The sequence below is a fragment of the Monodelphis domestica genome, chromosome 5 (assembly GCF_027887165.1).
Source record: "Monodelphis domestica isolate mMonDom1 chromosome 5, mMonDom1.pri, whole genome shotgun sequence".
Taxonomy (NCBI): Eukaryota; Metazoa; Chordata; class Mammalia; order Didelphimorphia; family Didelphidae; genus Monodelphis; species Monodelphis domestica.
Window position 1 is genome coordinate 211614206 of NC_077231.1, and position 27110 is coordinate 211641315.

The 27110-nt window shown below is 36.0% G+C and overlaps 1 protein-coding gene across 2 annotated transcripts in view; it reads right to left on the reverse strand.

Moving 5' to 3' along the window:
- The window catches only part of DGKI (diacylglycerol kinase iota), a 623490-nt gene that overhangs the window by 355345 nt on the left and 241035 nt on the right, over positions 1–27110 (reverse strand). For both annotated transcript variants that reach the window (XM_056799742.1, XM_003342025.4), the window contains exons 4-6: positions 23553–23627; positions 19320–19376; positions 5245–5310 (exon numbers count right to left, since the gene is read on the reverse strand). In XM_056799742.1, coding sequence (XP_056655720.1) covers positions 5245–5310; positions 19320–19376; positions 23553–23627 — 198 coding nt within the window. The remainder of the gene's footprint in view (positions 1–5244; positions 5311–19319; positions 19377–23552; positions 23628–27110) is intronic.

The window sequence follows — 27110 nt, forward strand, 5'->3', positions numbered from 1 at the left end:
ATGTTGGGATTAGACTTTTGGTGATTTTTAATTTAGTTAACTGTTATTATAACTAAAACTTTCTAACTAAAATATGCATGGAAAGTTGTTAAGACATGGGCTGAATTATATAGTTACTTTGATTTTATACAGTTCTTAAGAGATTCCCCACAAAATCTTTCATACTCATTTCCTGCTCTCTATTCACATCACCAATGTTCTAGTTAAGGCCCTCATTGCCTCTCACAAGGACTATTACAATAGCCTCCTAATATATCTCCCTGACTCATATCTCCCCTAACCTTCTTTAATTTAGCTTCCATATATCTTCTAAACTGATGCAACACCCTGTTATAATAATTAATTCATTTTAACACTAAATGAAATATAATGACCCTTAATATTCATGTGGTTCCTTCCCCTGGATCTTTGGAAGCTTATTTTAAGTGGAAAGTTTTACATTGAATGACAATTGTTCTGAGCCTCCATCTAGAAAAATTCTCAATATTTTGAAAGAAGTTGAGCTCCCAGTATTAATCTATATCTATACCTATTTTTTATTTGGTCCTGGCTTCTTTATAGTTGAAACATAATTCCAATTATGGGAAACAACCAAGTAATGAAACTGCAGATTATTGTTGTCTATAAAAACTAGGCAAAAAAATAAACCTTTTCTTAGGACTTTCCTTAGTTTTTGAGTAAATGGGTAGGCTGATGTCAGCAGCCTGACTCTTGGTCTATGAGATGCCTATAGGGATAATAGCTCTTCTCAATATATATTCCTTCTCTGACTTAATTTAACCTGCTCTCTTTTCTTTCTTCTTCTGCTGGTTGCCCATGGGCTTCTAAATCTTTTTGTTTCAGTTATGCATGTCCCCATTTCTTCCTCTCTACAACCAGACCCTCAGAACTTCTATCTAGTTCTGTAATCACTCTGCAATTTTTAATACAAGTTTCTTAGGACATGACCAAGAAATGGCTTTGATTAATTCAAGGTGTACAGGTCCTATTCATACTAGGTTTGCTGTGCTGTTGTTCAGTTGTGTCTGACTTTTCATGACCCCAAAGAGAATAGCACACCAAGTTCTTCTATCTTTCACTGTCTCCCATAGTCTGCTGAAGCTCATATTCATTGCTTTAACTGACACGATCTACCCATCTCATTCTCTGATATTGTAACATTCCATGACTATATGATCTCTATACCAAAGAATGATTCCTAATATAAATCCTTCTCATGTCTTCAAAGGTGCTCCCAATAAAAAAGAAGTTTCCAGATTTAATTTTTTAAAAAACAATCAGAATGTCAAATAATATTGGTAATAGGAAATAAAATACTTTGTACCATGGGCTTGCCCACCTCTACTACTCTGCGTTGTTGTCATGAGAACTTGGATCACGTATCTATCTGTGACTGGGCAAATGAATCAGTGTTCCCTAAGTTCTTTGGGTTTTGCCCTTGACATTCAACCAACTCCTGAGAAACTGAGGTTGGAATTGTAGACACAACATGCTAGGGAAACTGGGCAGAGGTGGGGAGAGGGAGAATCTGCAGGGAGCCTCATTCAGCACTGCATCCAGAACTACCTGGGTAGCTTCTTGCATGATGGCCACCAGAGGAGGTCATGGCCTCTATATCATGTAGAATAGAAGGAACAGCATAGACAGAAAAAGATAAAATCTGAGTGGAACAAGGTGATTATCATATATTAGGCAGAAGGAGTAATATGATGACTGACTCACAGGTCCTAGGGTCAAGGAGAAATACCAATTCAGTTAACAATACCTTTCTTTTAGGTGATCAACACTTCTCTGTTTTCATGGTCTCAAATGCAGTTATGATTTATTCTCCTCTCTTTCCCAACTTCTTCCAAATGGCTGCCATTCTCAAAAGTCCATTGAAGATTAAGAGTAAAACCACAGGAGCCTAGGGAACTCTAGATAATCTGACTAATTTAGAGTCTGGCCTATCACATTTCTGTGATTAACAGCTTGAGAGAAATGGATCCTAAATTACATTCATTACAATTTCAAGGACTTTTACTAGGACTACCAAAATAAAATCTTTTTTTTAAAAAACTTTCAATAAAGTACCACCAGCTTTTTCAATAAAATAACAAATACTGGCCACATGGAAACTCTATCTACAAATGAGATGATTAGGGCTTAATCAATTTCACATTCTAATAAACCATTCTTGTCACTAATCCTATTGGGATAAAAATGGACACAAGACTCCCATAAGATAAGATAGGAGGGACTTGTGGTATGTTGTGAGACTACAGACATATCAGTGAAATACCATTTCCAATCACTTCTGACTTTCTCATTCTTTATCTTTTCTTGTTTACTCCTTTCTCACTCTGTCTATACCATTCTTTCCATTTTTCAATATCTGGTTTTATTCCTTTTCCTATATCTCTCTTCTTTCTATGGTACTTTTCTCTCTTTATCACTTTCTCTCATTATATTCCTTTCTTTTCATTTTAATTGTTCCGAGACTGTGCATAAAATGATTCTAATGATAAACTGAAAGACAAAAAACAAACAAATAACTTATACTGCCTGGGTTACAATATAAAGCTGGACAGGAAGGCCAGTGATTTAATACATTAATATATCTATTTCAAGTGATCAGCATAGATTGATAATAGTTAAATCTAGGCTGGGCAGAAGAAAGATGTATGTTTAATGCTTTTGGAAATCCATGTGGTACCTTCAATGGTCCTAAACAATATCTGTAAAAGGCCAACAATAGCCCACCAATGATACTACTTGGCAGTGGCTCCCTGACTAACACAACTTTAAAAGAATTAAAATGACAAGGAAGCAAAAGGATAATGAAAGTTTATGTTGGATCTAAATAGGCTAAAGCATTTCTCTCAGGATAACTTTTGTTCAAGATGTCATTTAAGACATTTCAGGTGACAGGTATAAACAGAAGAGGAAGATCTCTTCTACTGTCAGAATGAGAGACAACAGATGGATAGCCCATGAGGTAAGCTGATACCTCTGGAATACTAAAAGAATAAAAGGAAATCTTCTGTGCAAAGGGTAGATCTCCTTGGGACGACTGATTGGTATGATAATGATCACAAAACTCTGACAGGATGAGAAGGTAGGGAGAACTTGTGGTCTGTGTGGCAACTGCAACCACAAAAATGAAATATCATTTCCAAAGAATTTTAAGGTTTCTAAAGTGCTTCATATACATTATCTCATAACTCATCTATAAAGCAAATCTGTGAGCTAGATGTGATGAGTTTGAAACATTTATCAAATCAGGTATGTTTGGGAATATATACAATCTCATTTCAGTCTGGAACAAGAGTAATAAAATTACCAACTGACATTTGCAAAGAATTTTAAGTTTATAAAGTGCTTTATATATGTTAATTCCTATCTTAGCAAAAAAAAAGAAAGAAAGAAACCTGCAAGATAGATTTGATACACATATCAAATTGGAAATGTTTGAAAAATACATATAATTTTATTTCAGTTTAGAACCTTAGGGATCACATCAATGTAAGCAATTCCCTGTATGGAAATTCCCTCTACCAAACAGAAAAACAATTTAAGATAATTGAAAACCTTAGCAGAGTCTGTACCATTGAACTAGTTGACTTGCCTATGGTATCATGGCTTTTATGTGGTAAGTAGCAGGACCTTAACCCAAGGTCTTCTGACTAGAACACTGGCTCTAATCACTACACAAAACTGCCTCTAAATTATAGATTTTATCTATCTAAATATGTGTGCACTTACAGCCATAAATATAAAAACATACCTATATACCTTTAGAAAGAACAGCTTAGATTAGGGAGGCCAAATATAATTGAATTGAACAAAAAATTGAATGCCTACTTTGGGCAAGTTAACACTGAAATTAGATTGAGGTTTCTAACTTTCCAAACTAGCCATGACATCTGAACTCAGGTCCAGGAAAACTACAGCACAAAAGAAATAATTTCTTATGTTAAAATATAGAGTATTCAGAGCTACTTCCTTCTTCTTTCTAAGTGCTTCAAGCACATGGTACCCATATGCTATCTTCCCAATTAGCACCAGTCAGTCTTCCCTTCCCTGAATTACTTCAAACTCTATAAAACTATCTCTATTTCCTCCCCAAATCAAAACTCTCATTCACTGAAGCTGTCTTAATTAGGAATTGCTAGCAATGAACCCTAAAGTGTGAGTGACTGATATGTTTAACTATTGTAAAGATTTTTAATAAAAATGAAAAAAATCAATAAAATGAATCTTCAGTTACAAGAACATGAAAGGGAGTCTATCCTGTGGCTTTCTCCCTGCCCAAGTAGGGTGCTAAAAAGGAAAATACCTAGAAAGAACTTTGTTTCTACCCACCTTTCCTTCCTTGACTTTGCAAGGGCCTCTGGACCCCCAATCCCACTCCCTAGTCCCTCTATGGGTTTAGTAAAAACAAGGTGTGCACAGCAGATGCCCAAAACCCACAAAAAGGCAGGTCCCTACAAGGCTGTTGTGAGCTTTATATTACTGCCACTGGATAAGGTCCTAGTAAAACATTGCATTCAGAACTTCTGGCTGGGTTTCCCTTCAGCTCCATTTATTTTGGACATTCATTGGCAAGCATTGTTGCTGAGCAACCCAATAGTTGGTTGTTCAGCAAATAAATGTTATGAGCTAGCAGTTCTCATTAGTACGATTTAACCACTTGAGTCATTTTTCCAACTGAATACCAGGCTTAAAGAAAGATGCTAATTTATCATTTCTTAAATGTAATAATACCCTCTAATGAAGTTGGGATTTTAACTGACTATGTTTTGGAACAAACCAAACATCATAAGAGTTTTGAGAAATGCATTCTCTCTGAAAGGAATGGAATGCCTACAAGTGTTCTAGCACTATTCTAGGGTCCAAAAGTAAAAGCAATTAACACAGCTGCTGGCCTCAGGAAACTTACATTCTAATGGGAGAAGCCAAAATATAATAGAATATGTAATATATATAATAGAATAATATAAGAGGGAGTTCTGCCAAGGGCTGAGTGTTTAATGGCATGCATGAAGAGAGCTAGAAAGTAATGAAGTGAGTCTGGTTCCAGGATTTCTATGGGTGAATGCTTACCAGTCTTAAGTCTCTTTTCCCAGAGGAGGGGCTTAAAGCTTCATGTGAGAATTGGAATGAATCCCAGGCTTATTTAACATGGGAGAAGATACTCAGGTAACCCAGGTAAAGCCAGAGAGAATCCTGCTGCAATAATCATGAGATAACTGAACCCCTTACCTTACCACACTGCTTACATTTTCCCTCCTGTCGCCGTCTGTGTACCCAATGATGACGGACAAAATTCTGCAGAAGAAAAAAAAATGAGTATCTTTTCGAAAGACAATACCAATTGTAACTTTTCCCTATGCTTCAAGATAACCATTTCTACCATAGCATTTTTCCAAACTTGTAAATGAAGGAAAGAACTCTACCACTAGCTCCCCCATACATATACAAAGACATGGGTTAATAGTTGAAAACCAGACTAATCCCTAAAACTGTAGCATTTTCACTCCCAAAGATCCTCAGTATTAGATCTGTTCCATCCAGTTGAGAAGAGAGTTTCATATCAGGAAAGGTGTAAATGAAGTCAGGTTTCAGTGAGTTTTATCTTTGTTATTGTTATTGTTATTGTTTTTGGTGGGGTTTTTAAATTGGGTTTCCTTGTCTCATACAGGCTAGAAGTACAGAGGACATTTATGGTCCTATTACAATACTGACCAGAAAAATAACTTTAATCTGCTCCACTTTTCTGACCTCCCTAGGTAGCCTTGTTGCCCTTCTACTACCTGAGGCATGGCATATTCGTGCTGACTCCTGATGAATTTAAGTCCTACAGCAGCTCAGAACTCCCAAATCCAAGTAATCTGCCACCCTCAGTCTCCCCAGGTAACAAGAATTATTGGAATGCCCACCCACGCTGGACCAGGGTTCAGTGGTTATTGTTAGATTAGAGGGCCACTGAGGTCCCCTGTAAATTTATGATTCTAGTCCTTATGGTAAAGGGTGGAGGGGAGAGTTTGTTTAACAGATAGTTGCTTCCTAACTATTTTCACTGCAGATTTATGACTATGCCAGTGGGACACTGGATTGGAAAACCCCATGGAATCTTACAATCCTTTATGAAAACTGAGAATTATTCTCTGATAGTGATAAAAAAAAAACACTGTTAAGAGAAGGAAAGCGAGAAAAAAGAAAAGATAAAGGAGATAGATGATAGAGTGGCCCAAACACATAAGTAGGGGCAAAGTGGAGGGAATTTGCAATCCTTGAAAATCCAATTCAATAAACATTTATTGGGCACCTATAATGTGCCAGGCACTGTGCTAAGCCCTGGGAATTTATTGCTGTTAAATCATATAAAGACTCTTTGTGACTCCCCTGGACCATACTTATGAGGTTTTTTGTTTTGTTTGGTGTTGGTTTGGGGTTTTTTTTGGCAAAGATACTGGAGTGCTCTGCCATTTCCTTCTCCAGTGGATTAAGGCAAACAGGGACTAACTTGGCCAGGGTCACATAGCTATTATGTGTCTGAGGCTCAATTTGAACTCAGGTTTTCCTGACTCTAAGTCCAGAACTCTATCAACCCATCTAACTGCCCTAACTTTCTCAGTACTTCAAGGAAAAGACCATCCACCTACTTGTGTGGCAAAAAGGTTACAAGGATAAAAATAACACTCATATTGAGGGGAACACAAGGATTTATTGAGTGCATTCCCCTATCTGTCTGGAATATAGAAACATATCCTGTTGCTAAAAATTCCAGGGAAGAAATAAAAATATGGTCAGATGTCTACGTTCTACAGGGTGACAGAATTATTAAGCAATGGTATGCCATGAGAACATGAATTACAGAAATCTAAAAGTGTGCATTAATACTGCAAGCAAACATACTGGCTTCCTAAAATTCCAAATTAATTTAGAGTAGTAAATAACAAGGACAGGAGTCAACAAAAAGGGTTCACTTAAGTCTAAAAGGCTAGACATATTCAGATGAAAGGAGCCAGTGTCCTAAGGTTCCTGCAAAAGAATACTGAGAAAAAAACTGGGACTAGATGATTATAAAGCTGGACAGGGATTTCAAAGTTCATTCAATCCAACCCCTTTGTTTTGCAGATGAGGAAACAGCAACTCATTGAAATCACTGCCCAAAGATATCTAGGATTTTAACTCAGGTTTCACAACTGTACATTCAGTGTTAGTCCTTCCCTTTCCCCCCACTGCTAACCCTATTGTCTCTAATTAAGGGCTGAATATGAGTGGAGAAATAATTTAATAAGAAAATGTAGTGCTATAAAATGGATAGACAGAGAGTTGGCCTTGAAGTCAGGAAGACCTAGATTTCAAGTCCTGTCTCTCTGTCACTAGTTACAGAAGCATCACTTAACTTCTCAATGACTGTAAATTGCCTTGATAGAGAATTTATTCACTGAGCATTCCCTGGGCAGCTAGGTGGCTAAGTGGATAGAGCTCTGGGCCTGGAAACAGGAAAACTTGAGATCAAATATTTACTAGTTGTATGACTCTGGACAAGTCACTTAACCTGTGTCTGCCTCAGTTTCCTCATCTGTTAAAAGAGTTAATGATAATACCTACCTCCCAGGACTTTCGCTAAGATCAAATGAGATGATAATTCTAAAGCGCTTAGTAAATACTATACGCATATTAACTATTATTATTATTATGAATTTACTGGAATCACAGGTTTGGGCCAGAACAAAAATGTATTGAGAGGGAATACTGACATTTATGACACTGAACAACATTTGTGCCTAGAGGCATAATAAGCATATTTCCTAACCAGGTCAAACATGTCAAAAAAGCTTTCTCAGATCAAATTTTAAGACAAATTCAGGTGAGAAAGAAATCCTGAGACACTAGCCACAATTGTAGAAGACAGCAGAAAAGGTAAACCTTTCCACCAAGGGCAAGGTAGAGGTCATCAAAGGGTATAGTGGTCTTGTTAACAAAGTGATAACCTTTATTTTATGCAGTAGTCAAGGATGAATATTGTCAGCTCCTTTAAATGCCTATGCCCTAGACCCAGTTGGCCCACCTTACTGATGACTCTGCTTACATCAAATGCAGGTAGCTCCTGTGTGTTGAACCTATTCTTTTTGGATTTTAGAATAGCTGTATGATTCTAGGGGGTAAGAGTTTCTCTTGTCAATGTGAAAACAGTTACTATATATCCTCTGTGTCTTCTTACATCCTTCCTTCAAGCATGAGCAATCTTTCATCCCTTGTTTCTGAGTATTGTCCTTATATCTCAGATTTTAAAATCAAATGACAATTGAGGTCCTTCTCCAATAAAATGTTTAACTGACAATTCCTACCCAATATGCTTCATTTGAGATATTAGTGTTCTGAACCAAAATTCCAACACTGGGAATATTCTCTAAAAGTATCATCAAAAAATAACCCCCCCAAATTATCTGTTCAAAGATTTTTTGTAGCAATATTATATGTAATTGAAAAAAAGGAAAGTAAATATATAGGAATGGTTAAATAAATTGTAGTGCATTTATGTAATGTAATATTAAAATGTAATTAATATCAACAAGGAGGAATACCAAAAAGCTGGAAAACTTTTTGAAGGAATATGAAGTGATGAAAAATACCATGAAATATACACTAAATAGGACCAAATAAACAGGAAAAATGAATGACTGAAGAATCTTGATAGGGACTTAGAGGCTGTTACCTGAAAACTGTGATGGTACTTTATTATTGAGATGAATTTACATGTAAATAATTAACTAGGCTGGTGAGATATGTGTCTGTGTTTATTGCTGTATATGTGGGTGGGTAGGTGAGTGAGTGGGCATATATGTGTATGTATTGGTTTCAATTTTTTTTTAATCTGGTCTAATAATTTTATCAATGAAGGGTATTCCTGCTGCAGAAATCCCTGCCACCAATAGAGACAAGCAATTTGTCTGCAATTTATTGCTTCTAAGAAGACTGCTTTGGCGGTTAAGTAATTTAATTTATGGCTGCATAGCCAGTAAATATCAGAAACAGAACCTTGAACCCAAATCTTCCAGATGTCAAGCCCAGCCCTTAATCCTCCATATCATGATGTTTTTCCTCATTGTTTAGATTGATAATCAACATTAATATTTTAATAAAACATTTTAATGGTAATATTTTAAGTCTTTGTAAAGTAACAGTCCTATTACACTCCTAGTAAATTTGTTGTAGCCTGAGAATACATCTGGGAAAGTCTGTTACTGTAGAGGGTAGAATAATTACCAAGTGTATCATATTTCAGATGCCTTGTGAATGGGAACATAGAAGTCATTTCCAGATTCTGTTAGTGGTCAAACACTGTAAGTCTACTGTTCCCTCATTCAAACAAATTATTTAACATCTTTAAATTGCCCAAATGAGTCCTAGTCCCACAAAACTCCACTGTAATATTCAAATGCCAGTTATTCTCTTGTATTCTGAATGTATTGATAGATTCCTACAACTCACTCTATATTCTGGAATTGATTTCTTTCCATTCCTTTTTTTCTACTTTGGATCTTTATTCCTTGTATAAAGCTAAAGCTTATCTGCCCTTCTTCAACCAACTTCTCTTGACTTCTTGGAAATAGAACCTTCCCTCTTCTGTAGGTGGTCAGGCTAATCTATGCATTTTTCTGGACTTGAGGCCTTTTCCTCCCAAATAAGAATTCTCTTCTTTTTTCTACTACTGATATATAACTGCTACTGGACAGGATTTCCCTTTTTTCCTTAGTTCTATTATATTTGTTGGAGCAAATTGTTGGAGAAAAGGTCTGAGGGGTTTTTTGCTCCAACAAATAGAACTAAGGAAAAAAGGGAAATAATGATTGGGGAGAAAACCTTTGTAATTTTCTCCAACAAAGTTTTCAATTTCAAGGTACATAAGAAACAGATTCAGATTTCAAAGAATAAGAGCTATTTCTCAGTTGAGATTTGGTCTAAAGCTATGAACAGGCAGTTCTCAAAGAAAAGAAACCAAGACTAGTTGTAGTTAACAATCTTATACCAGAAAATCTCTTTAGAGGGAATAGTTAGGTGGCTCAGTGGATAGAGAGTCAGATGGGAGGTCCTAGGTTCAAATTTGGCCTCAGACACTTTCTAGCTGTGTGACCCTAGGCAAGTCCCTTAAACCCTTACTTCCTATTGCTTACTGCTCTACTGCCTTAGAATCAAAATATAGTACTGATTCTGAGATAGAAAGTAAGAATTGTTTTTTTAAGCTCTTTATAAAGAGTTCTACTACTAGGGTACTCTTTAGAAAAGCTTTCTCTGTTGTACCACAGGCAATAGCAATAGAAATGCCAAGTTCCTAGCATAATAAATTCAGAAACCTTTAGGTCAACACCCTCATTTTATAGATAAAGAAACAAAGACCCAGAAACATAAAAATGATTCTCCCACAGTCATAGAAAATAGATGGCAGTCAAAATTTTGACCTAGGTCTTCTGCATCCAAATTCAGGAATCTTTCTACATCTTTTCTACACCTGAGCTGTCCAAAGAAGAATTATTTTTTCTTCTACTCTGGTGAGTTTTCAAAAAGCATAGTCAAAAATGTAATCCCAAATAGCACTGAAGGATTCTAAAAGTTCTTCTGCTTTCAAGGCCCATGGGAAAGAATATTTTTGTAGTTTAATTAAATGGTGACACCAAAAGAATGTCTTGTAGCTTAAAATGGGAGAATAGATATCAATGGAGCAGCAAAAAAAAACAACTAAATATGCTATTGTTTTTCTTCTATGTACTAAGATACATATAGATGGTAGCAACCGACGCAAAGGATGTGATTAATAACTCATTAGGAGGGATGGCTGGATAGTATAGGGAATAAAACAGTAGGCCTAGAATTGGGAGGACATGGGTTCAAATTTGGCCTCAGCCACTTCCTAGCTGTGTGAATGTGGGGATTTTTTTTTTAATTTAACCATGATTGCCTAGCCCTTGCCACTCTTCTGTCTTAGAGTTGATTTTAAGAGTTTTAATAATAATTCATTAGGACTCATTCATGCTGTTGAACAAGAAGTGAAGCTGATCGATGAGGACTCTGATCTTTATAGCCAGCCTCTGCTAAAAATTGTTTTCAAGGTACCCTTAGCAGTCTATGCAACTTTATTTTTAGATTTTTCAATTAGCTATGATAGAGATAACTTGGATAATGTACCTATATGCATATTCCTCAAACTCAACTGGGGTTAATTCATCCATTTAACAAATAGTTACTGAGTGCCCACTATATGAAGAAAGGTAGCAAGCATAGTATAGAGTCTAGAGAGTTGGCCTCAGAACCAGGAAGACCTGAGATCAAGACCCATCTTAGATCTATCATGGCTGCATCAACTTGGGCAATTCATTTTAGTTCTCACTGTTTTAGGCAATCTTTTAAGACTTTGTAAATTGGAGAAGAGATCCTGGGCTGCATTGCTGGGGAGAGTTTCTTCATCAAAGATGAAGCAATGAAATCAAATATATAGCAATGAAATCAAAGGTTTGCTGCCTATCTCTACTATATGAAAGGTGATTAAATAAGTATATAAGAATATAAAGTCAGTTTAGTTGTTTGTTCCAACACCAATTTAAGTTAGTGTGGAAGAAAATATAAGTAAACAAATAATTATTATACAAAAAAGAATTAAAGGTTCATTTAAATTCCCTGGCCTCAGTTTCTTCAATAGTAAAATAGAGTAATTGGACCAAAAGGTCTCTGAGGTCCCTTCTAGCTCTAGATCTATAATACTCTATGGCAAACACATAAAATGCTATCATTGCTTAGAGAAGGAAGATATTATGTGCAAATGTGCTATTGGAATAACATCTATTTGTAGACTGAAAGCTACTGATGAGTTATGATTATTACATGAAAGTTTTATGATGGGTCTAGGAATAAATGGAGCCATTCTGAAGGGTTTACCACAATTGCTGGTCAACTGGAAAGGACACTGAATTTGGAAATATAAGACTTGGATTCCAGTTCTGGTTCTATTACTTATTGGTCGAGTGATTTGGGGGAAACCACTAGATTCAAGTCCTGGCTTGGACACTTATTAGCTGAAGGATTTTGGGGAAGCCACCTGAGCCTCAGTTTCCTAATCTATAAAAAGGTCATTAAAGTAATTCTACCATCCACCTCATTAGGTTGCTCTAGGAAGTAAATGAAGTAATAAATATAATTCCAAAGCACTTTTAAAATGTAATTTTTTTCATCACAAGAAGTTCTATCCCTGAAACAATCCTTGAAAATTAATTGTAACCCAAGTTTCTTGATCACTTTCCACAGAAAACAGGTGCCATTTGTGAGTTCTGCCAAATAGTCTGGCATGCCATATACTTTATTTCAGACTTTTAAATATCTGAATAAATTCCAGCTATCTGACATAGAACCTGAAACCAATGTTTTTAAAAGAACAATTCCCAGGTGTGCTGCATTTTATATAGCCAAGATAATGTGAAAGCATTTCTTTTCTTGGAAGATGATTCATGTCGATAGCTTTTAAATAGATCACATTCTTTAGACAATTTCCTTTCTGGATGCTCCAGTCAAATACAGTTCAAAGCATGAGCCAACCTGGTATTCCAGTATAACTAATGATCTAATTAGAGTGATTTGGAGAAATGGATCAACAGGGTCATTTAATATCAAAAATTTTAGTAGATGTAACACAATGTCATCTTGGGTCCATAGTGGTAGATAGTGCAAAGCATCCTTATTTCTATATTGTTCCATGTTATTTCCATGTTCCATAATATTTCCATGTTATTCTTCCATGCTTGTAGACAAATATGTCATCATAAGCATGAAGCAGCTCAATTCAATAAATATTTATTAGGTACCTACTACATACAAAGCACCATATATTTGGACCCACAGTTAAAGGATAGAATTATTTTTAAAAGTTCTATAAACATTCATGATATATATAAATTATAAAAGTGAAGATGTCAATCTAGATAAGGGCCAGTGATTTCACTGAAGAGATGATAAGGTCAAATATCAGTGAAATGAAGCAATGTGTTCTTAAATTCAATGCTATTTTCTAACAAATAATAAAGAGGCTTAGGAATAGTTGCCTTTTGTGGAAGAAAATGTGGTATAATCTTGAGTAATCCCAATAAACTCATATTATTTTTAGAGCAGGCTCATCATGAATTGCAAGTAGGTTATCCTAAGGACATAGCAAGCAGATATCATCAGCATTCTCCTAAGATGGTGAAACTTAAGATTTCAGTTTCACATTGCTCTTATTTTCACTTATACCTGATGGCTCAGCATGATGTGGACGCCATCTTACTCTCATGTATCATGGAAGTACGGTAGCACATGTGAAATGTAGTAGCATACTTGCAATCCTAGAAAGCAGAGTATCCACTAGGCACAGGAAAATACTAGAAGCAAGAGGGGTGTTTTAATTGAGAATGTCTCCTAATGTGTGATGATTGCCTAGGCATCTGCATCAACAATCAGTTGCTGATGAGCTTGGGCAAAGTCAGCTTTTACAAAGACAGACTGTAAGAAGTTGACTGAGTCCAGACACTGAAATCATTGCCACTTGGTGCCTTCCTAATGCAGTCGCTAACTAAGCTTTAGACTACTTCCATTATAATGACTTTAATGGGAAAATACTATCAGAAGGAGCCTAGTATGTATTTATAGGAATTTAAGACCTCACAGACAGACAAAAACATTTTTATTGTTACCACCAATTGAAGGTAGCCAATTCAAAAAAGAAAGTTGCATTTAGGAAACAAAAAGCTGGTTAAAAAGGTGGTGTTTGCACACACACACACACACACACACACACACACACACACACACACACACAAATTCTATACTAAACTCTTAGCCAATGAAAGAGTACATCCAAAAGGGGGCAACTGCAAATATATTTGTGTGGAGACTCACAATTCTTGTCAAGGGTGCTTTACACTAAAAATGGAGGGGGAAAAACTATCCACATAACCTATCAGATGAACGTCAGTGAAAAGAACCCCCCCAAAAAACTCATAAGAGCCAATATTCCCAAAACGACAGTAGTAAAATCCATGGTTTGACTTGCCTGGCATTTGCTGCCTACTGTTTCTCCCTCAGGGATCCTTACCACTTCATTTAGGCTGGCCTGCTTGCCTTGGAGGTGACATCCATCCCTTTTCTAACAAGTGTTGCTTCCCTGAGATGTCTGTGAGGCTTGGAAGCAAAACCAGTGGAATAGGAAGAGCATTCTAGACTAAATTTATTTTTTCCAAGTAATATTGGATCAGAGGAATAATAATTGCATAGTATATGCCTTTATGTTATTTGATTTTATTCTAAGTAATTTTAACTGCCTTTGAAAAACCCATGTATTTATGATTGTACATGTAAGATTTATATCAGATTGCTTATCAATCTGATAAGGGGAGGGGAGCGGAGAAAAGGTGGGAAGAAGGAAGAAAATCTGAACCTTGAATTTTTTTAAAGAATGTTGAACATAGTTTTTATATATAATTGAGGAAAGAAAATATTATTAAAAAGAAAAATGTATTCAAATATGCAAATGAGAAAAACAAAATGGACAATAAAATTATTGGAAGCAACCTTTTTGGTACTGTTCCACAATTTAGGATTTAAAGGGATCTCTGAAGTCATATAATTTAAGTCTCTTGTTTTATAGATGAGGAAGCTGAAGCCCTACAAGAATTGGAAGTTTGTCCAGCGTCACAACAAGTAACAAGTAGCAGAGGTAGGATCTGAACTTCAAGCCTCTGATTCTAAGTCTAATATTCATTCCACTGTATTATTCTCTCTCAATTCCATAAATCTTTGAGAGTAAACACCCTAGGGTGTGTAGGATAAGGATATCCTTCTGAGAATATGTTGTTTTAAAAAAAAAGGATGCTAGCATAATATGGGAAAAGAAGATTATGGACACTATTTCTAGCATATACAGAGCCAAACTGACCAGCAGAAGCAGCACCAGCACAAAGGTAGAGAGATATGGATGCTTGGGAACAGGGAGCTCATCCATTTAAGCCAGCCAAGTAAAACAGTGCACCCCCTGGATATCAGGATCTGTGTGAAAGATTTTTTTCCTTTCTTCTCTTTAACAGTGACTATAGAAGTTTTAAATGTAACCATAAATGTAACTTCCTCTTTTCATACAGTGGTAAAAAGAAAAGAAGTAAACATTAAATCAGTAGTAACAAAATTTCCCCACTTAATTCTAGTTTCCTCTTCTAAAATTCTTTTCCCTGTATTTACCTGGGTTTCGTTGCTACTATTGTTGCCTGGGAGATTAATTGATTATTCCATCAAAATATCATTGCTCTTATTTACAAAGTTGTATTTATTGTGTATGGACGTAATAATCTTACTTCTCTCCTCAGTGCTTTAATAACTTATTTTTATGTTTTAAAGTCTTGATTCTCAAAAATAACTTTCAACTAGTATGATTTATTGAGTTGAGTGTAAACTATTATAACATTTTTAGCCTAGATTTCACCACAGTTGAAAGCAGATTGAAATAAAAAGAGAAGCCTCTCTCCTCTCATGTCCTCCCTTGTCCTCTTTTCTCCTTTCCTCTTCTCTGTTCTTTTGGTGTAAGGAATTATACTGCCAAATCTTGCACAACAGCTTCCCCCAAATTAGAAAAGATATTTGTTTTAAGAAGCTCCTGATATTTATAACCTTAAACATCCAGTTGAGAAAATGTGTCCCTAATTCATTCACACAGGTCTGAAACTAACTCAGACTCAATTTTCAGAGCAACTTTTAAGGGAAGCCAAATCTTGACATTTACGGTCACCTCAGCCCCATCTTATAATAAATTATTATCTATTGAGAAACTAAATTAACACTTCAATTATTTATTTCTTCAAAATAGCAAATCCTATTTTCCCCAGGACAAAAATCTGGGCTTAGAAAGTTTTACTTTCATTTTAAATCTCTAATACCAAAAGTTTGGCTAAATTTGAACACTTACCCTCAGTTGCCCTTTTCTTCTATACCTTAGTTTTTGATATAAAGTACTAAAGAGTTCAGAACTGTTACTGGATTGGGTATCCCCATCTACTTCTTTCCAACTGTGAAAAAAATCACCTTAAATCTATATTTTAAAGCATTATTATATTTCCTTTTAAAATATTCTTTTTAAAACATAATGTTCTGAACAAGTTCTTTCAGAAAGCAGTTGGATCAGAAACAAGTTGTATTTGATACTGCATTGGAATTTAGGGAACTAACATAAAAGCATTTATTTTCCAAACCTTATTATAGCATTTCAATTCAAGGTCAGCAACCTACTAGGAAAGTAGTTATGGAAGAGACATGGCTTTCTTTCTTAAGAAGAATGTGAAAAATTACTCCTTTTGACTGGGAAAAGTCATAGTCCTTGAATTTTAGAGCTGCAAAGGATTAAAATGAAGGAACTAAGAGAGTTGGCATGGGGGCAGAGAGAGTATATAAGGTCTTGGCTCACAGATTTACTGTTGAAAGGGGCCAACTAGCCCAACACCCTCATGTTACACATATGGAAACTGACCTTTGTGGAATTATATAACTTCTAAAAGATCACATGGGTTTAGGTGTCAGAAGTATGACTGAATTCAGGCCCTCCAGAGCCAAAGCTATTTCCACCATAAGCATACTCTACTGACTTCTTTTCTGTAGTTCAATAGATAGATGCACCTGGGTAACTGAAATTTCTCTCTATTTCTGCTCACATAGAGAAGAAAGAAAGAGCAATGCTTCAATAAATGGTCTGTCTTTCTTAATTCCCTTCTGATATGACTTAATAGGTCTCTTTAAACTAGCTAAAAGAGCTGAGGAACAAGTCATAGACTCCAGTTTTGAAAAGTTTTAGGGACTTCAAAGCGAAGTGAAATCACATTGATGATTTCAATGTCAAATTAAATATGACAGGAGGTGCTAAGGATCTCTTTTTATAAAATAGAAGGCCTAAAGAAAATTCAAATGAAATATAAAGTAAAAAAGTTAAATATTAGTGAGGAGAACCAAAGTATAGGAAGGATTTGACTTTGTTGAGTTTTGTTTTTTGGCTTTTTGGTTTTTTTGCTTTGCTTAATCCCAATCTATAAGGTTTCTCTAACAGTGTCTTATTCTTGCCACACCATAGCATAGAAGGGACCCTGTATTCTCAAAGATTATAGCATCAGAATGCCTGAACTAGCAGATTTTATCATTCTGAAAAAGGCCACTAATAGGCTACAGTTGTTTTCCAAAGACCAATCTGACTATAGAATAGAGGTTCAAAAGCAGCAGTCCAACCAACTGATGGATGGCAAATGGAAAAATAAAGACAAATACAAAATGGTCCTCTGTCCTGGGTAGCTGCCTTCTAATGCTTTAGTGATAAAAAAAAAAGTGGGCAGAGGATGACATAAATCATCCACTTTCTTCCAGTCTATAAGCCTCAATTTATCTGTGGGCCACTGTAAACATGAAATCCTTGGTTAGTGACCAATGAGTGGGACCAGAGAAAATTTCACAGGAGAAACAATGGACAGCTTGTATATTCCACTAGTATCTCCACAATGCCAAGAGATGAAGAAGAAGGGCCTAAGCACTTAGGAAGTCTCTTTGTGGAGAATGTTTATAAAGCTACAGATAAAGCATCCCATGAGGAAAGAAGGTATAGAGGGGTTGTGACCCATCTGACTAGAAGGAATGTCTACTAGAACAGCCTTTAAAAACTATGCTTTATTTTATTGCTACACTTTTCCTGCTTGAATAAAGAGATGAAAAAGAAAAGTATATGTATTCCCATCTTAGATAAACCACACTTAGGGAACAAGCTTGACTTATATATTTATATATTATATATATATATATATATTTATAGAATTTATAGAATATATATATAACTATATATTTGTAGAATCATAGGTTTAGAGATAGAAAGGATCTTAGAAACCATTGAGTCCAACACCCTCATTTTGTAAATGAGGAAAAGAAAAATGAGAGAGGTTAAGTGATCTGTCAATAGTCCCAGTCAGGAAATGTCTGGGGCAGGATTTGAACTCAAGTCTTCTTCCTGACTCCAAGCCCAGCATTCTATCCACTGTTACCTACATTGTCTCTAGGCAACTGAGGCCCTGAGAAGGTATGATTTACCCAAAGTAGCACAGCTAGTAAATTTCTGAAGGAGGACTGGAAATTTTCTATTTGATTCTAAGCATTCTATCCACGTCACTCCCTAGTTGTCTCTGGAAAACTGAGGGCCAGAGAGGTTGTTATAAGACTTGTCCAAGGTCATGGAGGGATTGAGTGGCAAGTCCAGTATTTGAACCCACATTCCCAAATTCAGAGTTCTTGTTACTATACTACATGACCAAAGCCAAAGGATCACATAAACCTTGATGACTGTATAATCTATCTGCAGGAAAAGTACATTTAAGAGGAGAATTTGCAAACCTAAATCTATTGAGGGGGCAAAGGGTGATGGTGGTGATGGGAGTGGTGGTGGTGGTGATGGTGATGATGGTGATGATGATGATGATGATGATGATGATGATAACAGAGCTAGCATTTGAAGTTTGCCAAGGGGTTTACAGATATTATCCCATTTTATTTTATTTTATCCTCACAACAACCTCATGAGATAGACATTATTCTTATTTCTATTATGGAGATGAGGAAACTGAGGCAGATAGCTTTTAAGTTACTTACCTAGAGCCACAAGGCTAGTAAGTATCTCAAGCAGTATTTGAGCTCAGGTCTTCCTGACACAAAGTGCAATACTCTGTGGACTGACTTAGTATTCACATTTCAAAGAGCTTTAGGCATTTTTGGTTTCAGGTTTTAGTGTGAATAAATCAACAATTTTTCAATTTCATTCCATAGTAGTGAAAATGTTTTATCCTTGGGTGTTTGGGAAGAAGGCACCCCTAGAAAAGGTATCCCTGATCCTAGTGGCATCCATTCATCATTTTGAAATGAAGGAAGGGAAGGAAAAAGGTGATAAGGGCAGGAAGAAAGGGAGGGGAAAGAGAGAGAGAATTAGGGAAAGCATCATGCATCTTCTCCAAAGTGAGGAATAGAATTAAAATGGCCAGATGTCCTGAAATATTGTTTTGCCTAATCTCCCTCCACCATTCTTGTATGTTCACTGAGAACACACTAGCCTTCAGGGAGAATACTGACATGCAGAGGGGCCAAGTTCCAGGAGGAATGCCAGATGCACTAGCAAGTGCTGATGCCCTTCACTCTGATGAATGGAAAATTTATCCAATTGTAAGGAATGTTTACCTCTAAACTAAGTGAACCTCAAGGGTGGGAAGCAGAGATTAGAACTGTACTCTTAAGCTACTCACTTCTCTTGGAGATCTTGAGCCTCCTTCTCGGAAAGTTGGTTTGCATCTGAAATTAATCTGTCAATGAAAAAACAAATAGAAGGAAATATTAGGGATAAGTTTAGACAAGTATCACTATAGAACTTGAAATGAATCAACAGTGGTCAACATTGAGAATACGCAGTAAATGAAGCCATTGGGATCAAAGGGTTATAGAGGTGGATCAAAAGAATCCACTGGAGAAGGAAATGGCAAACCACTCTAGTATCCTTGCCAAGAAAACCCAATGGATAGCTATGGTCCATGGGGTCACAAAGAGTACAGGACTGAATGGCTGAACAATGCAAAGATCATCTAGGTTAGTGGATCTTAACCTTTGAACTGCAAGGTCTGTAGATAGATTTTAGAGTGTCCAGGAACGTGGAAGGGAAAACAATTACACTTTTAGTTTCACTGACTCCTAAATGAAATTTAGTATTCTCTTCAATTATGAATGCAGGCAACAAAACATGATCCTGAGAAGTGGGGCCACAAGCTTCATCAGACTGCCAAATAAAAGAGTCTGTGAACCCAAAAAAGGGTAAGAATCCCTGGTTCTGAGCCAACCCTATCACTTTCTAGATTGAGTAAACTAAAGTAGTCGAAGAGATGAAAAGACTTGTTCTAAGTATTAGACCCTGAGATATTAACTATTTTTGTCATTATGAAATGCTCGATTCTGAGGATCAGCATACTGGATGAATATATCAAATGAGCCATTTTCCTGAAAGGTGACACTAGTCTGTCCTATTCTCCATGGAAATGGTAATAATAAATAGCAACCTTACTTTATAAGGCATCTGCCATTCCAACATCTGAATTGATCCTCATTACAAGTTTGTGAAGTAGCAGAGCAGGCATTTTACAGAGGAAGAAACTGAAGCGCAGTTAGTCATTTGTCCAAAATCACACAGCTAGTAAGTGGAAGAGGAAAGAGATAACTAATGGGAAGTTACTAAGCGACAATGCAGTGACCTTTCAGGAATTGAAATGATTCAAAGAAAGGCTCTAGTTTTAATCAACTATAAGCTGGAACTTAGAGAAATTTAGGTTCATAATACAAAAGGCTCATAGGATTTACAGCTGGAAAAAATACTACAGTTCACCCATTCCAACTCCTTTATTTTACAGAAGGAGTGACTAAGGTTCAGAAAGATGAATTCTTTCTTCTTATAACAAGATTCATCATAGTGTTTCTTTGAATATGTGGAGTATTTTAAATGATTTGGTTATACATCACTGTTACTTGAAAGGATGGTATGGGAGGATGGGGATGGTATTGAAGCAATAGTGGGAAACCTAGGAAGAAAGAGGCCAAAAAAAAAATCATAGGACCTTGGCATAGAATAGGAGCATCATGGAGGCAAGAGGCATAGAGCCTCAGGCTTAAAGTCAGGAAGATTGATCTTCCTGAGTTCAAATCTGGACTCAGATATTTAATAACTGTGTGACCATGGGAAAGTCACAACTCTTTGCCTCAGTTTTTTCATCTGTTAAATGAATTGGAGAAGAAAATGACAAACCACTCCTGTATCTCCTCTGTCAAGAAAATCCCAAGTGGTATCATGAAGAGTCTGATGTAACTGAGACAACTGAACACCAACAAATGCAGAAAATGTGTGCATTGAGAACTGGAAGGGACTTTACAAATCATCTAATGCAATCTCTTCATATTAAAAATTAGGAAACGGAGTCCCAGAGAGTTGAAGTTATTGACCCAAGATCACACAATAGTAAGTAGCAAAGTTTAGATTTGAAGCCAGTTCCTCTGACTGAACCCAATGCTCTTTCCAGGACTTACTGCTGAAACTTAACATTAGGAGCCATTGCCAAGTGAAGCCCAATTAGAAATGTGTAATGAATGACTGGAATAAAATTAAAATCAATATTTAAAATCAGCATTTAGGCTTACAAAAATTCAGTTCATACATAGGGACACATTACTGTCTAAAGGAAAGTGTTCCTGTATTAGAAGATCAGATAGTAATGGGGAAGGAAGAATGAATGAGATCTAACATGGAGAACTAGAAGTATAGAGGTCATAGGATAGGGGAACAGGGTAAAAAGAAATGTTTTACATAGGCTTCTCCATCTTTGCAGAGTTTTCTCTCTTACACAGCAGTAAAGAAGGCAGTGTAGAATCCAGATTTTCCTAAATTAGTATTTGAGGTGCCATATCTACACCCAAGTTTAGATGGCAGTAATAGATAACAATGTGCAAAAGGAGATCTTGGACCTTATACTTGGCCTGTGTGTGTGTGTGTGTGTGTGTGTGTGTGTGTGTGTGTGTGTGTGTTCCTGCTCCATCCCACCCACTCCCAATATCTATTGGAAGATTCAAGTGCTCCAAAGCGGATCATGGGTAGGAAAAACTGGATCTTGGACTTTTAGTCTGTTATCAAAATTTCCCCTATTTTTCTGTTTCACAGGAAAATTCAAAGGGAAATGAGAATCTGTACAAGGAAAAGAAAAGAGCTGGTGTTTATCAGACTTCTATTTCTTTTCTTACTGACAATCTCTAGTGAGAGTGGTATGCAAAATGTTCTACTAATAAGGTTATAGAAAGAATTGCAAGGTATATAAAAATTCAAGAGGCCATGACTAACATGACAGCTATGGAAAGTAATGAATGCTGGAGGGGATGTAGCAAAGTAGGGACACTAATCCATTGCTGGTGGAGTTGTGAATTGATCCAACCATTCTGGAGGGCATTTTGGAACTATGCCCAAAGGGCGATAAAAGACTGTCTGCCCTTTGATCCAGCCATAGCTCTGCTGGCTTTGCACCTCAAAGAGACAATAAGTAAAAAGACTTGTACAAGAATATTCATAGCTGCACTCTTTGTGGTGGCCAAAAATTGGAAAACGAGGAGATGCCCTTCAATTGGGGAATGGCTGAACAAATTGTGGTATATGTTGGTGATGGAATACTATTGGGCTAAAAGGAATAATAAAGTGGAGGAATTCCATGGAGTCTGGAACAACCTCCAGGAAGTGATGCAGAGTGAGAGGTGCAGAACCAGGAAATCATTATACACAGAGACTGATACACTGTGGTACAATCGAAGGTAATGGACTTCTCCATTAGGAACAATTCAATGTCCCTGAACAATCTGCAGGGATCTAAAAAACACTATCCACAAGCAGAGGATAAACTATGGGAGTAAAAACACGGATGAAAAGCAACTGCTTGACTACAGGGGCTGAGAGGAAATGACTGAGGAGAGACTCTAAATGAACACTCTAGTGCAAATACCAACAACACGGAAATGGGTTTGAGTCAAGAACACATGTGATACCCAGTGGAATCATGTGTCTGCTTTGGGAGAGGTGGGGGGGAGGAAAAGAAAATGATTTTTGTTTCCAATGAATAATGTTTGGAAATGACCAAATAAAATAATGTTAAAAATAAAATAAAAAAATAAAAATAAAAAAATAAAAATTCAAGAGGCCCGTCTAATAACAGTCTGAGTAGTCTGAAATGGAAAAAATGTGCCTGAGTTCCCCCCTGAATAGTGCTGGTTGAATCCTAAAGTAATATCTGAATCATAAATTTAAAGCTAGAGAAGGTCTACAAATTATCTATTCAGACACCGATTTTCCAGATGAGAAAACTGAGACCTAGAAAGGGTAAACAAATTGCCAAATTTCACATGATCATAAAGGTATCATGTGGAAAAGGTGGGATCCAAATTCAAGTCCTCAAATTAAAAATCCAATATTATCTCTCTATCTTTCTATCTATCTGTCTGTCTCTCTGTCTAGCTATATCTTTAAGCCTCTCAAATAATCTTAAACAATTCAGAACCACAGTAGTTTCTTTCAGTGGTAGAAAAATATATATCAGTCGCATGTAGAAGATAAAAGCAATACAGGTGGGTGAACTGCATTTCATCACATCAGCTCTACAGAATAAATGAACAAACTGATATTAACCTGGCACCGATGGCTGTCTATCAAAGTGAACCAAAATGGAAGATTTTATGAAATCAGTGGTTAACGAAGCAATATGGTGGGTAAAACTAAAGTTGTGCATGTTTGGGGCTGTTTTATAGCTTCTATATAATAATGCTTCTTTCTCCTTGGTTTTTACGGGGCAGATGTCTTTGGAACCCCTGGAAACAGGATTAGATACATAAAAGGTATGGAGGATTGCCTTTGGGAAACTAGACTGCATGCAATGTAAGAAGCTGTGCAGCAGGTGGCACTATCTTACCTTTTCTAGCTGCTCCATACAGGCGGTGTGGACCACAATTTTACAGACTGCACACTTCCTCCTGAGAGCTGATTTCTACAATATTTAATTTAAAAGAGAAGTTAATGTAATTTGCTCTAACAGGTTCTGAAGTTGAAGAGCATTTGTACCATAAAGAACAAAAAATATTCTTATGACCCCACACATACTGATAAATAGAAATTATTTTATAAATCAACGAACAGACATTATACATGGGAATAGCATGTAAGAAATTCTTTACAAGTATGAGCTCAACATTTTTACATTTTTAAAACTCTACAGCAGGTCAGTCTTTAAGCCTGCCGAATCTGTCACCTCTATCTGCATCTGTGAAATGCCTCAACTATTCAAAGGCTCGATGCCCCCAAGTCAGAGGTTATTTTGGGCTTGGAACTCCTTTACACACTTAAAAAGCATTGAGAAGTTCAAATCTCATTCATGTCTATTGATATTTGCAATACTGGAAATTAAAAGTGATAAAAATTTAAAATCATTATGAATGCATTTAAAAATAACAATAAACTCATTAAATATTAACAGAAGTAACATTTTTCTGAAAAAAAGTCTATTTTTCAGAATTAATCCATATATATTTATTAAGCACCTACCATATGCCAAGCACTGTACTAAACACTAGGGATTCAAAAAGAAGCAAAATCCAGTCCCTCACCTGAAGGAGGCATTGTTTTACATTAATCTCTTTACTGTCTAGTTTAATAGAAGACAGTGGGAGTCTCAGATCTGCTTCTGCATACAATCTGTTGCAATATGTCATTCTGGTTGAAGTATATGAAGAAATTCTGACATCACACAAATAGGTAGTTGGGAAAGAGTAATAGATTAATAGGCAAATAACATTTTATTATTGTTGTTTTAAAAATAGTTTTGACTTCAAGGACAATCCCCTGAAATGGTTTTGGGCATCCTCATTGCCCAGGAGCCAGTCATAATAGGGATTAATCTCAAAAACAGGCCACAGAAACAAGCCCCTGAATCAGGAAGACTACAGAAACTTGTTTATAGCTTCAGAAATAAAGAAGCCTTGTCATATAGCCAGGAATCAAACCAAGAATGTAATTGAAGAGGGGAGGGAGAGGCAGGCTTATTTAAGTTTTTTAAGTAACAAAAAAGCATTCACTGTCTAAAGCTGTTTCATTAACAGCAGCAGAAGCAGCAAGGAGAGCAAAGTAAATGAAGCACTTAGAGCATCTTAGACTCCTCGATACTTTGGAAGCCACTGAAGGTATTAGGGTCAGCATAAAATGGGAAGTTTTATATAAATGTGTGTTTGTGTGTGTAATTACCACAATAATGTTTCTATAATAGATCATTTATAGTATGTGTTATATACATAATTATTTAGTCATATATTATTAGATAATTATAAATTATCTCATTTAGCCCCTAGAATGTGGGAAAATATGATCCCACAGCCATATAGGAAATGAGAAAGTTTGTATATTGTGTATATAAAATTATATTACTTGTAGCATATATAGTTACATAGATAATGTAGAACATATTTATATTATGTCACATATATATAGACAATTATAAATTATAGTTTAGCCCCTACAATATGGGAGAATATGACTCCAGTTAGCATGTGGCTTTATAAGAGAAACTTAAACTAAATACTCCAAAAGTCCTGACTTTCTTTAATACACTGTTTCACTAAAGACTCCTAAAGAAAAAGACAATTCAAAGGAAAGCCAAGAATCAGGCTTACCATACATTTACTACTAAGAATGGCCCTTATGGCCTAAGCTAGAAAGGAAATTGGCTTTTTATAGAAGATAAAATTGAGGCAAGCATATAAGCTCAATCTTTTTTTAAAATGTAATAATAATGCTTTTTTTCCCCTCCAGTCACTTCCAATAGTATCCCCCACCTTCACTCCTCCAGAGAACTCTCCCTAATGACAAAGAAAAACTGTTAAGCAAAATAAGCCATCCCAATGACTGCATCTAATAATATATACAGTATTCCATCACCTTTCTACTAACAGAAAGAAAATATGTATCAGTTCTCTGAAACTCAAATTGATCTTTGCATTTATTCTGAATTCTGATGATATATTCTTGTATAAGGGCATAACAGTCTTTTTCACTCTAAAGTAGTTTCAGCTATATCTGACTCTTAGTGATCACACTGGGATTCTTGGCAGAGATACTGGAGTGGTTTGCCATTTATTACTCCAGCTCACTTTACAGATGAGGAAATAGAGGCAAACAGTGTTAAGTGACTTGTCCAAGGTCACACAACTATTAAATATCTGAGGCCAATTTTAACTTAGGCCTTCCTAACTCCAAGCCTGAAATTCTATCCACTATGCCTATGCCTAGCTTAACAGTTATATATTCAGTTCTACTGTGTGCAAAGCCCTAGAACAGTTACTCTCAAGGCTGTTTTGTTCTCCTGGCATAGATTTCTGGTGGTCACATGTTTCCATCCTTTGTAGAACAATTTGAAGCTAGTATAACAAGGATGGAAAGAAAGAAAGAAAGAAAGAAAGAAAGAAAGAAAGAAAGAAAGAAAGAAAGAAAGAAAGAAAGAAAGAAAGAAAGAAAGAAAGAAAGAAAGAAAGAAAGAAAGAAAGAAAGAAAGAAAGAAAGAAAGAAAGAAAGAAAGAAAGAAAGAAAGAAAGAAAGAAAGAAAGAAAGAAAGAAAGAAAGAAAGAAAGAAAGAAAGAAAGAAAGAAAGAAAGAGAAAGAAAGAAAGAGAAAGAAAGAAAGAAAGAAATATGGGAGGAAGGATGGATAGGTAGGTAGGTAGGTACAGAGAGAGGGGGGTAGATAGATACATATATACATAGGTTAGTATATATAATAAATATCTATATTAATATATATGTATAACAAGTTATATTTATATATATATAAGTATATACAAAACTGGATGAGAAGAATCCCGTGTCATACACATACACATACCCCTTTTCAGCTTCTTTTCACATGATGTCTCCCCTCATTTGACTATAAGTTCTTAGAGTTCAGAGATTTCCTTTCTTTTTCCTATTTATCTCCCCAGTGCAGAACATGGTTACTAGTACAAAACAGGCACTTAATGAGTCTTTATTGACTGACTAACTAGTCAAGCAGCCACAACCAAGCTGCAGGATCTGAAGACCTAAAGGTAGGCAAATCAACAACTTAGAAGTTGTGTCAGAAATGGGACAGAATTCTCTACTTCAAAGGCCTGATGGATTCATTTAACAAAGGCATTAGGAGGGTATCATTAGGACACCAAGACTCTACATTCCCATACAATATTGTTTTAACAAGACCCTTCAGACTTTCCGGTAATATCCCTTTCCTAAATTTTGGTTACTCAGAATGATGAGATGCAATCACCATGGGGAAAATACATTGATTGTTCTGTTTATTTTTGCTATTTACAATAGGCAAACCTACTTTTCTGAAATGATTCCTTGGGACTCTGGGTTTCTAGGAATGTCTAAATAGAGAGGGGAGAAAAATCAAATAAATTAGAAACATTAAAATTTTCATTTAGAAATTACTTGCAAAGGGAGCCTGT